Source organism: Athalia rosae, chromosome 1 (genome assembly GCF_917208135.1).
Source record: "Athalia rosae chromosome 1, iyAthRosa1.1, whole genome shotgun sequence".
Classification (NCBI taxonomy): domain Eukaryota; kingdom Metazoa; phylum Arthropoda; class Insecta; order Hymenoptera; family Athaliidae; genus Athalia; species Athalia rosae.
This window is the reverse complement of record NC_064026.1, coordinates 15,661,558-15,674,537: the sequence shown is the minus strand read 5'-3', so window position 1 is coordinate 15,674,537 and position 12,980 is coordinate 15,661,558. Positions and strand designations below refer to the sequence as shown.

The window sequence follows — 12,980 nt, the reverse complement described above, 5'->3', positions numbered from 1 at the left end:
TTGTACCGTCTGTCCTTCATCAGAATCAACTTACCACCAGCGGCACGAGTTTGTCGTTTACGTCGCTGATCGGGTCGACTAAACGCCGCTCCCGTTTGCAGAGCTTCCATCAGACTATCCATGACACCTTCTTGCGCTTCATGTGCATTCATATCTACTAAAGCACGTTTCCTTTCAGCACGTGCCGCTCGCTCTGCTTCTGCTTTTTCCCTTCCTTCTCGCGCGCGGCGCTGCTTTTCTTCGCTTTCGCGCATCTTGGCGTTTTCTTTTCTCGCTTGCTGAACAAACCAATAAATAAATAATCAAAACATCTGTAAATATATCTACGAAAAATTCAATCGTCTGAGCGATTGATCAATAAATGTTTAAACATGCACTACCTCAAAAGCGTCTTTGAAGGTTTTGATATCACCAAAGAATTCTTCAATGGTGTATTTCTGCTTGTCGAAAGTGAAGAACTCGGAGATGCCGGTATAAAGCCCATCCATGTTATTGAACATGTTCTGCATTACCTCATAGGATTTTCTTGCTTCTTTTGCGAATGGCTGCACAAAACTAGTTAAGGAAACAATGGATACTGAAGATGGCAAATCGGGGCATTTTTTTTTCTCATTAATAAAGTAGAAAATCATAACACAATAAAATTTTATACGTGAAGGATACTGTCATGATTTCTGCGAATCTATCATTGTCACTTTGTGGGAGCCTAGCATTCGCTAAATCTTGTTCAAGATTACGTAGGCTAGCATCCATCTGGCGAAGAGTACGTTGAACATTTTCCAAAGAAACTCTACTAGCTCTATCCACGTGCGCCAGTTCGTCCGTAAAGTTCGCACAATCTGGGAACTTTCTTTCAATAGTCTCTACGAGATAGTGTAATAGAGTTTGTTTGTTTTCTACATCCTTTGTGCTAGTGAGCTGCAGAAAAAAAGATTAGTATTAAACAGTTATACATTTTACTACGATACGATACTATTTCAATATACATATGATACTACTTAACAAACCTTAGTGAGGAAGCTGATTTCAAAGCCGAATGCTTGGCCATTTTTGGAGCCGGAATTCATATAATTACCAAGCAAAAGAATCAGTTCAAGAATTTTGGCAAACTTCTTGCTGACCTTCACTTCTTCACACGCAGCAGTTCCGGCAACAATATCTGGCTTGACATCTTGTACCAATTCTTCATAATGCAACATAAAGCTGAGAGATTTTAGCCTTGGTAACAGTCGTTTAATGTCCGATATCTGTAAATAATCAAAAATAGGAATAAAAGTTACTACACTAATAGTAACAAACAACCAAAAGACAGTCTAGATTCAAGAATTAATGATTTACCGTCACACAGAATTGTTCAGCCTCTGTTAGGTCATCGTACTGGTCCCTGAATTGTTGTAGTTTAGTGAGTTGATCAGGTGGAGGTAGATACTGAATTAAACCTTGTAAAACGTTGCTAGAAATAACGGGACCCTCACATCTCAATAAACAACTTTTCACTTCTTCGTATGACATGTGTTTTAAAGTCCCACCCAGAAGAATGGAAATATTTTGTGCCGATTTACCGTCGAGGACTTTCAGGTCCTTCACCTTCTTGGCAGACGAGGATCTGGAATGAAAATGGTTTTAATTCTAGTCGAGAGTTATAAATTGAATCGAAGCAAGAAATATGTCGTCTTGGCAATCTTACTTATCAACAACATTGTCAACTTTTTTGCTTGCTGGCTTTGAAGAAAATTTCTGTGCCAACCCTGACAAAATATCTGGACTAGCAAGTTTATCTTCTTGTACTTTAACCCAAAATGACTTTTCCGAAAGTTTTTGAGGTAGTATCTGTAATATCAAAAAACAACATCAGTCAACAAGTACACAATCAAATAGTTCTTTGTTTCAATGACTTGTTCAAAAAAAAACAAATGATGTTCAGTTATGCTTACAGCTTTCCAATTTGCTCTTTTTAGAGGACCATCCGTTTCCCATTTTTTTTTTGGCTGTAAACCATGAGGTAAAACTTGGATGCCTCCAGCAGGTAATTTTGGCGCCATTCCTCCCATCATTGGTGGAGGCGGAGGACCCATTCCTGGGAATGGTGGCGGAGCTGGTCCTCCCATACCAGGAAGAAGAGGCGGAGGAGGTGGCCCACCCATTCCGGGCATAGGTGGTGGTGGTGGTCCTCCCATACCAGGCATTGGTGGCGGAGGAGGACCCATCATACCAGGTAACGGAGGGGGCGGCGGACCCCCCATTCCCGGCATCGGTGGAGGAGGTGGACCTCCTGAAACTTTCTGTATAAAATTGGTCAATAAAACAAATTCATAATATTCGGGAATTACTAGAGTATTTTTATTTTCACTTACAGATGCTCCACCAGGTCTTGCTCCACTCTCTTCTAGTTCCTTGATTTTTTTTTCAGCATGTTGAAGTTTTGCTTCAGTCTCCTGTTTACTAGCAATGGCTTCCTCGAGTTTTTGCCCCATTTCCATTAATCGATGTTCCTCCTCGGCTTTGGATTTTTCAACTAAGGTATCTATAAGTGGTTGCACATCTATTTGAAATCGTTTTGTTGCGCTAAAGTCTGGGTCACATCCAGATCGATGTAAAACTATTTGGGATACACATTCTTCAATGAGTTTGTAGTACGCCGGCCTGAAACAGGATAATAAATCCCATTGGTAAGGTACGTATTATTTTTCGTACTGGGATTACGATACAGAATCTCAAAAACTCACCTGACTAATGCATCATCTCTGATAAAGAGCAAGTGTTGAAGAATGGAAAGAAAATAAGGTTCCGCTGGGGTATCCATTACCATATTCTTGGCAACTTCAAAACAGTCATTTACATCATCTAATTCTAATCTAACATTATCGAATCTTTGTACAAACTCCTCATAATCTTCTTCCTTGTGATCTTTGAGAATTTTCAAGTGATTTGCCAGATCTTCAGACTGATCTTTTTCAAGCGGAATCATGAGATCTGCAAGCCCAACTCGCATTATTTCGTTTCGCAGGTGTAACCGAAAGTCCAAGTCCTCAGCTGATGAGATTATTGAGTTTATTAGTTGAAGACATACGACCTGTTAAATTAGAGATACGAAAATGATATGCAAAATCCATACACAAATCGTCAAATCACAGATGATGACGCGTAAAGACAAAATGTTACATACCCTCAGATTTTCATTTTTCTTATTAAGCAATCCTCGAACAATAGGAAGGAACCTTTCTTTCCCGTTAAATTCTCCATTCATGGTTATTGCATCTAAAACTTTTTTGTGGCTTTCACTAGAAATTAGACAAACTGCACCAAGAAGTTTCACAGCTTCGTACATAACTGCTGGTTTGGTTGGCTCCAGAGATCTCGCAACTATCGTTAAAGCTTCGTGGTGTGCCAGCATCTCTTTTATTCCAACGGTGTTATTCATAATCGCTTTTAAACAACGAATACATTCGTATTGTATCCGTTCGTAACGAGTATCGCTGAAAGAGTAAAGAGAATCAGTTTCAAGCACAAATGTTGAACTCGAAAATTCAACGCAATTACTATCTAAAATCGAACTTCGACGATATTTCGGTTCTACGGCGAAATGAAAAGTACGTAAACGTAACACGAATAATAAAAAAAATCAGATGTAATAAAAAAAAAGCTATTAGTTTTGGATAGAAACTGACTGCAGGTGCAATAACATGGATGCATTCGACAACTAAATAAAGTAAATATGCAGAATAGAGAAAATTTTCAGTTACCTATCATAACATATGAAAGCACTGAAACGAGATAAAAGTAAATTAGATTACGATGGGTTTGCGTCTATCGCAAATTTACTGAAAGGTGTCACTTCGAATGCCCTGCCGATGAACTTTGAAAATTGAAATTGTTCAGTCAATGACCTGGTACCTATTACAAGCTACGTGATGAAATATAAACAATCGTCAACTTACTTTCTGTAGCACTCGTTCAATGTCGCAAGTACTTGTTTTAGGCCCTTAGTTCCGAATTCCTGAACCCAGCTCAAAGGGTTGTTAGTCAGAGCGATCCTAAGTGATTCTATACAGTTGTAGATTTTATTAACGCTTAATTCAGGCTGTGCTAAATACTGTATGTAATCCGCTGGTTTGTCAAACTTAGATCTGCTTTCCTGTATGCTACCCTTACAGTGCATTACCAACATTTTCCTTTTATTCATGTCCGGCTGTTGTCTCAAAGGTGCCTTTTTCTCCTCCGAGAGGTTCATATCGTTCTGAAATTATTTGAAAGAAATATGACATCGGTTATCAATTATGCGAAGAAGGTTTACCCGGGAGAATAATTCATCTGAGGGGACTCACCAACATTTCTTCAAATTTATCGTTCATCGTTTCCTCGTCCATTCTCTCTATGATGGATGCCTGCTGTTCGATTTCATTGAAGTCATCGCCAGAGTTTGGTCGGGGGATGGTGTTGTGGCCGATACCACCCCCCGCCCCACCTCCGCGCCCTGGTTTTTTTGGGCGGCCGAACAATGTGTCCAGCTGCAAAAAATAATAAATTCAATTCAATATTTTAGTGTTTCAAATGATGCAATTACGCATAGCCGATAAAAAACGGCATAACTGATTGCGAGTTAAAATTACTGGAAATAGAAGCACGAGTATCGAAGTTGTTATTATCACCATGTCATTAGGCCTCGACACAAATTCTACCGAACTGTCAAAGCCCTAATAACATTCTTTTATTATTCGACATCCTACGCAGAGACTTCGCAACTGATTTAAGAAAATGAAATATGAAGAAATAAATCTGACAATGAATTAAAAAAAAAAAAAAACTGCACATGTTTTTAGAATATGTTTCGACTAGTACGTAAGGTGGATGCGAAAAGAGTTATGATATATAAAATAAATTCAAATGTCATTCAACAGGTTGAAAAACTGAAAAGTGCACAAACTATATTTTCATGCAATGTTAGTAGGTATAATGTGATATAGTACGTACAACATATAATTACGTTACGCGGTTGGTGATATAATATAGAAGTAAAAGAAACACACGTGACAATCGTACAGAGCTATGCAGGATGTAAATGAGGTATTTCATTATTGCTTTTCCTTCTCTATAAGGAGTAACACTTGCTACGCTGTAATCAACGCGGTAAGCCGATCATTCGTTTGAACTAGTTGAAAACACGTACGGCTCGAGCAAAACAATATCGAACATTCCACGGCAGATTTTGAATAACATCCGTACACCGAAGAACGAGTTTCACCAGAACGATAATTCAATTTTTTTCCCAATTCAATTCTAGATACAATTAATGTTCAATTACACAAATGTTTTTTTTTATCCAACAATCACACAACAAGCATAAGACGAACACGAAATTACCTCGAAATAATTCCAAAAATTTGTACAAGGCGTGCACCTCATCGCTTCGCGTCATTTAATAAAAATAATTGACATTGAAATAATTGACGTAATTCGTAATTTAAACTCAATTGCAAACACCTCCCGCGTGCAGGTTGTTAAACACTGTATGCGGAGCGAAGACTGAACGTGCAGTGAAACGATTCGGAAAAGAATTTGCCCCAGGCTTGTTACGGCTATTACGTATAGATAGATCGGTATAGGTATTCGAAGTGGTGGAATACGACCAATGTGTTATATGTGTATAACTATATGTATTCATCCATCTTTCCAGTACACGAATATCATATACATGTTTATTAGTCATTCCAAAAGCATCCCATCTATCCAACGATCGATATGTGTTGACTTTATCGGGAAGACAATGGTGATATTTTATTTGAGCAATAGCCTCATCACCCTTCTCATTAATCCGAACCTCCGGATTGGAGTTCGATGAGGTACGTATACGTATGTATGTATACACGTAATATACATTCGTTAGATTTTTGCCTCAGGTTCTGGGCCATTCGGAATTTCATACCTCACGCGTATACACAACATTTGTACAGTTAGTTAAACTATCATGTGATATTTGATTAGAAATAAATAAATAACATCCGCGATACATGAAATCGTATAGGCGCTCAAATATTATACGCATGTTAGTTCAATCGCGAATGTGATTCGGAATTGGATTTTTTTTCCAACGCGATGACATCGTGCGAATTTGTTTCTGCGATGCGATTGAAAAAATTCACCAAAATCGGATACGTACAGCAAAAGAAATTGTCCGAATTACCGTCGTTTAGCAATACCGGCAACAGCTACCGACGTTAAGTAAATCAAGACAATCGCACGCGATGTTTCGTGTAGAAGAAAGTAAAGTACGATTAATATCACTGAACTTGTTAGAGTTATCCGAATAAAAATCTGAAAAAAAAAAGAAAAAAAAAAAAAATGTAGCAACTAAAGTCAAACTCGCGAGAGAAAAAAAATTAGATATATAGAATGAACATTAAAAAATTGATAAAGTTTCGCACCGGTAAGGGGAATTCCGTATTGGTAATAATTTTAGTGAAAATAATAATGATAGGAGAAAAAAAAAAAATCTTTCTGACCTTCAAATCGGGTAAGTACATAAATTCCCCTGAGTAACCGTTACAAGTAAACCATGTGAACGAGTATCGGCGTACATCATTATATACGTTTATAAGGCGGGTGTTCCGACTTGCCTCCGATATATGGCGTATATTTATAATCATGTAATGAAATGAGGGCGAAATGAAAAAGAACGTAAAGAAGTTGAAAAACAGAAGCAGCAGGAAAAGCAGAAGGAAAAATAAGATTGAAAAAATTGCAAGTCCCGTGCAAAGTCGATGATACTTATGATATACCCTACAGGATTTCACATCATTGAACACTTGAGTGCCTATAAATTTGCAATCACCTTTCCGGGTGGAACTAAAGATACACGAGTATTCCCGTAGAGTTGCAGGAAATATTTACGGATCGTAAAATAAAATTAGTGTACAGAGGACTGAAATTAAATCAAACGTGCCTAAAGTGGAAAATGTCTAGAGAAGAATTGATCGATATCTATAGAGTGGTATACTCATGCGTACGTATGTATCGTAAAAGGCGGTCGCTAATTACGGTTTCCCCGAAGGTATAGGTAACGCGTAATAAAGTAGTCGACGATGACGACCTTTAATTATTATGCCTTGAAAAATAATTTTATACATAAATAAAGAGCCTCGAGTAAACGTGAATACGTCGGATTTAACCGTATTAGAGTTTTTGCTCCAACTTCAAAGGACTCGAATTTCTGTGATAATTATTCGCGCGACGAGAGATAAATTTTAAATAAAACATAACAGCGGTGTTTTTACAGGCGCCATAGCGTACGTTAGCAAGATTGAAAACGACTCGATTCCCACGTTAAATTTAGAAGTTATTCGTAAAAAAATTGGGGGAAAAATTGAAAGACTAATAATCGCGCCATTTCAATTCCGTAAATGGAATTTAATAGGTGCGTGCTTTTCAAGAGAAAAAAAAAAAATGAATAAAAAGTAAAATAGAGAAAAAACAATTTGCTCTCAATCCCGTACGAGGTCACTTCTATATATATATAAAAAGGTATGCTTCACGTATGTGGAATTGTGAAGTTCGAAAATTCGCATCTTTGAGTGAACAGCTGTCCCACCTTATATTCCTTCACATATTAAGTGACTGACTGACTGACTTGACAGCGAATCGTATATCTGCTTGACTGAATTACAGTAGGGTACAGCAGTTGGTTTATTTTCACTACTTTGCAAGAACAGAAAAAAAAAACAATACACCATAAAAACGAATACTTTCTGCTAATGACAAACTAATCGAATATTTGAAGTACATATAATGTATACCGTAGAGTTGGGATGATCGGTGATTTTTTACAGGCAATCCCAGGTGGGTTTAAAGGATTTGTTTATCGTCTATCTCCTGAAACTCTCCCTTCTAATCACATGCTAAGTTTATTTCGCGTGTTTTCAACTGCACGCAATGCAGGCAGACTTGGTAAGATTGTGTGTAGAGATACGCGTCTGACGTCATGTAGCATAGTTTTATATACATACATATGTATATATATATGTATATTCAAACGTACACACAGTGTTGTGCAAAACGCGACAAGAGGGAAAAATGACTTCATTGCCGATTTTAACCACGTTTATGAATCTCGAGAGAGGCTCTCGCGGTTCGTTTGGCAAATTCTTCATTTATGCAATACCTGCCGGTCAAACGCGAGCAAACAAATTATTAATTCTTTCCAAGTGGATCCGTGAATATTCCACGGAAATTGAAGAGCGATATTTTTAAAATGGAAAGTATTATAACGGGACGAAAAAAATTTCACCCTAACCCTCGAAATACCCTAGGTAGGGATGAGTGACCGGGTGTTAGTTGTTGGTTTTGAAATCTATATTCGAAAAGGACTCACGACCGACACCGTGCCTTTGCATAGAAACATTACAAATACTGTCCGCTAATTATTAATTTAAAGGAAGAAAAAAAAAAAAAAAAAAAAAAAAAAAAAAAATACCGGAATTATAAAGTGTACGAATAACTGGAGCGAGTCATTCATAGAGCAATGGAAGTCGTATCGTATGATACCGAGTATGAACGCAATTAAGGTAATTAATTAAGTAGATTGAAACGATGTGTGCGAAATGTATGTATATGTATGTATAGGTATAGAATGCGTATAACGTAAAATCATACTGATAAGTGATAACAAAGCGTACCCATTCCGTGATCATGACGTTGTTATTTTCACGATGTTTTTTTACCGATATTCTGTTAGTAAATAAAAACTGAACTGTAAATCCGATGAATCGTTTATATTATAAATAAGGGAAAAGCAGATGAAAAGTCACAAAAAACACGTTACACACGCATAATAACACACAACTTTAAAAAAAACTTGCGAAACATAAAATTTTAATCTCATTGGTTCGTTGAGCAAAATTAACGAGAAAAAAAAAAGAAAATGTTACGAGCTCTTCGCTCCACTTAGATTATAATAAGAACGGTAAAAATAGTAAGTTCGTGCTTTTTTTTTTAATTTTTTTTTTTTAATATTTTAATTTTATATGTTATATGTTATGTGTTAAGACACTCGGTGAACAGCGGATAAATTAACAAAAATTATCGTTGGATCCATCGTTATCGCACAGATGTAATAAAAAACGTACATAATTCCACTGTAGCATTTTAGCGGTACTGGAAGATGTTTTTGACGACGATTGCAGTTCGGGGTCCATTAGGTTCTTCTCCGTTCACTTTTTCTGTGGTCGCATCTATTGTAATGAGATTTCAGGAAAAATATTAATGTTTTTTTTTCTTTCTTTTTTCTCGTTTCTATATAATTCCGCGACGAAAGTAGAAATACCAGAAGTTATGAGTTGAAAATTACTACGACCCGCGAATAATCGAATAATATCGGCGAACGAAAAGTGGAATATATTATGTACTTCAGATAATGGTAATCAAGTTTCGTTGTCTAGACTGTACAGAAAATTAACTCTATTCATATAGAGTGCTCGTTTTAATTACACCGCAAATACTAAGAGGCTTGTACAGCGATTCAATTGTCAGCATAGAACAACAAACAACTTAAGAGAGAAAATAAAAAGATAAATATTTTTCACGATGCTAATTATAAGCCGCATATTCAAAGTCGGAGAGAAAACGAAAGAGAAAAAAAAGAATCATCGAGTAATTGAAATGTGTGTGTATGTACAAATGATATTATTATAGTACCTATCTACGAGACAAATTTTTATTCATTTTAATTTTGTAATTTTAGTGTAAAAAATATACTTGTTTGAAAAAATCACTTTATATCGTCACGATAATCACTGAAAATCTTCGAATAACAACCGTTTCGATCGAGTGCATATCGCGTCGCTGGTCTCAAGTATACACGTAAGTACCGTACGTACGGTAGGAAAGAACGCGAAAGACTGGCGATTCCACGGTCTGCATCATCGCGAGTCCGTCAGTGGCAACCCCTACGTGGGAGGCAGCAAATACGTTAAGTCGCGTTTGCAACTTACAGTCATACCTATACCCATCCAAAATTGTCGATGACGATGAGTCAGTCCGTCCGATCTGCCTCGGTCAAAGTCTCACCTACGAGTTTGCAGTTCTGACGAATTATCTCAAAAATGAAATATCCCGCCTGACGTTTTTCGAGTAGGTAAACGATACTTCCACGTATTCTCATACCCTTCTTATATTATCATCACAATATTTTTCAATTGATCGAACAAAGTATCGTCGCACGACTGCGCTGCATTTTTCCCATGAGAATATGGCTTGCAAATACAAATATTGCTACCGTCTAGATATACGTCACTGTTTCGAACGCAATCAAATAAATAGCTGTAAGATCATTCGTACGTACGGTACAAACTAGAAGACACGTTACGGTATCGCAACTGTTATTTATTTATTTGTTTTGTTTTTTTTTTTTTTTCCTTTCAACTTTTAATCTCTACGTCATTTAAGAAATTTTTCGATACGTGTATATTATACGCACGGACTCCAAGTATGTAGGTTATTATACTTTAAAATAAAATGATAAGACCGCCTGTAAAAATACGTAACGCATTTGTGACGATGAACATATTCGTATTTACTGCATATGTATGCATACATATGTGTAAAAAATATATATCATGCATAGTACACGTAAATATATATACATGCACATGACAATGTAGATCGAAGATAATAAAGTAACGGGAGTAGATCGAGGGATGTGTAGAGAGAAAAGGAAATGAGAAGAAAAAAAATAAAAAAAATTTATCAAAGAATGAAAATAAACAGTGCACAGCATATTTATGTGGTCCACGAGCCAGAAAGAAACTCCGTGACCACCGAAGCTGAAAAAAAGAATAACAAAAAAAAGTACAGCACAGGTATACCCATAGGATAGGAGTTTTTTTTTTTCCTTATTAATGTACATGGAGGCAACACATTGCGTTGTACAGATGTAATTCATCTTTTTCCCGCCTTTTATTAATGGATACATTTTTTTATAGAATATACATGTTACTATTATGAATACGAATCACGCGGTATACCTTTGTAATGAGCAAAAAAAAAAAATAAATAAATAAATAAATAATAATTTCATTCATAGAAAAAAAACAAATTAGAGCTGAAAAATTGCCCCTTATGATAGGCAATCAGAGACTCAGTTTGGAGAGTTTAACGAACGAACAAGCGATGCAATCTTTGGAGACACGCTCTGTACCCAAAGAACTGCAAAACTATACCCATATGCACACAAGATAAATATTCTATATTTATACCCACGTGAATTAATTTGGGTAAATATATAACGCATTGTCTAAAATCTGCGATGGCGTCACTGCGTGCATGTATATGTATGTACGTATTTTATGTACGGTGAGATTCAGCCTTGTCCCACTGACGGCTATATTCTTCCATTTCTGGTATACGTAGGATGTTTTTTTTTTTTTTTTTTGTATTCCATTCAACTTTTATTGTTAATTTTCATCGATCGATATGGATTTGGTTGTATAACTTCGTTATATACATTACACACATCTCGCGTATACGTATACAAGTTAGATGCGCTGCAACGCGGCATTGCAATGCGTGTAATGGCAGCTGCCGGGCGCGTAATTGTATATAAATTGCAAGAATTAGCGGGTATGTAGATCATCGATGAATTAATATTAATGATTATTCGTTCGCGGTATAATATTGTTACACATACATCACGTCTAATATCCTTTCTCCGCATTGTCACGTGCCGCAATATTCAGTTTATAATTCAACATCTCACGCCCCCTGACCTATCGAACTCTCTCGAGGACTTCGAAAGAGTTTACAATAACAATAATTCTCGTACCGTAATACCGTGCACACATTTTCAATACTAACAACAACAAGTACACGGAGATAGCTCCCGAGAGAGAGACATACATGTATATTCGCCCATTACATGCACTAACAAATTACCGTGGATGTGAGTCTGAAAAATATGATCAACAAAATGGAAGAAAATGAAGAATTTATAAAAAAAAAAAAAAAAAAAAAAAAATAGAAGAAGAAGAAGAAGAAAGAAAGAAAGGTATATTCACGCAACCGGATAGCGGTTGTCACTTTGGCGGACGCAATAATATAATGTGACCCGAGCAATAAATTTTCCTTGAACATTCAGTACAGTATGCGTATTATGATGCACGTACACCGAACGCACGATGGTGACATTGAAGTTTATATTTGTTCAAAGATTTGATCTTGTCCTTCTGCGATTCCGCAACGCGTGTAGGTATGCGGCGTTGTACGACGTATATTTGATGAAAAGTGAATAAAATAAAATCGTAAGACATTGCATGGGTAAACTCTACGCGACGGGGATATTGTCGAGATACGATGAATTTTTTACAAATAAATTGCACGAGTTCTAACAGCAACGGCGGCAACGCAACATGGTGACGAGAGAGAGGTGAGTAAAGGTCTATGAGGTCATTCGAGAATGACGTCATCGTATCAGGGCTCGCCTTTTACACCGTAATGAATTACGGTTCAATGATTTTTATTTGTTTTTTTTTTTTATTTTTTTCGATTTTTTTTGTTGTTGTTCTTTTTTCTAGTTAACCTGTGCGAAACAATACGATTGCGCAAACTTCGCGTTACCCACGGTGTAGTAATTGGGTGCAAAGGCACAATGAAGAGAATTCAGAGATTTTCAATTTCTCGCAGCATTTATATTTTCACGAACATACCGGCGACATTTTTATCAAATGTCCTTGACCTAGCTTCATATTCAACGTAATTGAATTACAGTTTTTCTCTTCGTTTCGTTTCTGAATAAATTATTTAGTTTTATAAAAATTCCTTCGTGCCGAGTGACTATACTATACCTACAACTTATAAGGCATTAAACACGTCACATACGACCTTCGCGCATTATATTATAGCGGTTTGTCAAGACCGCAAGAATACTACGGAGATCGAGGTAAAGAAAATGTACGACCGGGGGGAAGAGAAAATAAACTTATAGTTAATCTTTT

General features: G+C 36.6%; 1 protein-coding gene across 10 annotated transcripts in view; it reads right to left on the bottom strand.

Moving 5' to 3' along the window:
- The window catches only part of LOC105690543 (protein diaphanous), a 29,977-nt gene that overhangs the window by 4,761 nt on the left and 12,236 nt on the right, over positions 1–12,980 (bottom strand). For 2 of the 10 annotated variants that reach the window (XM_048654401.1, XM_048654415.1), the window contains 13 exons: positions 9,120–9,224; positions 4,326–4,508; positions 3,939–4,237; positions 3,744–3,764; positions 3,167–3,476; positions 2,727–3,073; positions 1,935–2,643; positions 1,688–1,830; positions 1,339–1,606; positions 1,008–1,247; positions 664–918; positions 381–545; positions 35–278 (listed from right to left, as the gene is read on the bottom strand). In XM_048654401.1, the coding sequence (XP_048510358.1) occupies positions 35–278; positions 381–545; positions 664–918; positions 1,008–1,247; positions 1,339–1,606; positions 1,688–1,830; positions 1,935–2,643; positions 2,727–3,073; positions 3,167–3,476; positions 3,744–3,764; positions 3,939–4,237; positions 4,326–4,508; positions 9,120–9,188 (3,253 nt within the window). In that variant the 5' untranslated portion in view covers positions 9,189–9,224. Of the gene's footprint in view, positions 1–34; positions 279–380; positions 546–663; positions 919–1,007; positions 1,248–1,338; positions 1,607–1,687; positions 1,831–1,934; positions 2,644–2,726; positions 3,074–3,166; positions 3,477–3,743; positions 3,765–3,938; positions 4,238–4,325; positions 4,509–5,361; positions 5,524–8,669; positions 8,716–9,119; positions 9,225–9,687; positions 9,706–9,747; positions 9,901–12,980 lie in introns of those variants that run through there. The other 8 variants (XM_025746978.2, XM_025746976.2, XM_025746980.2 and 5 more) reach the window with 7 other exon arrangements.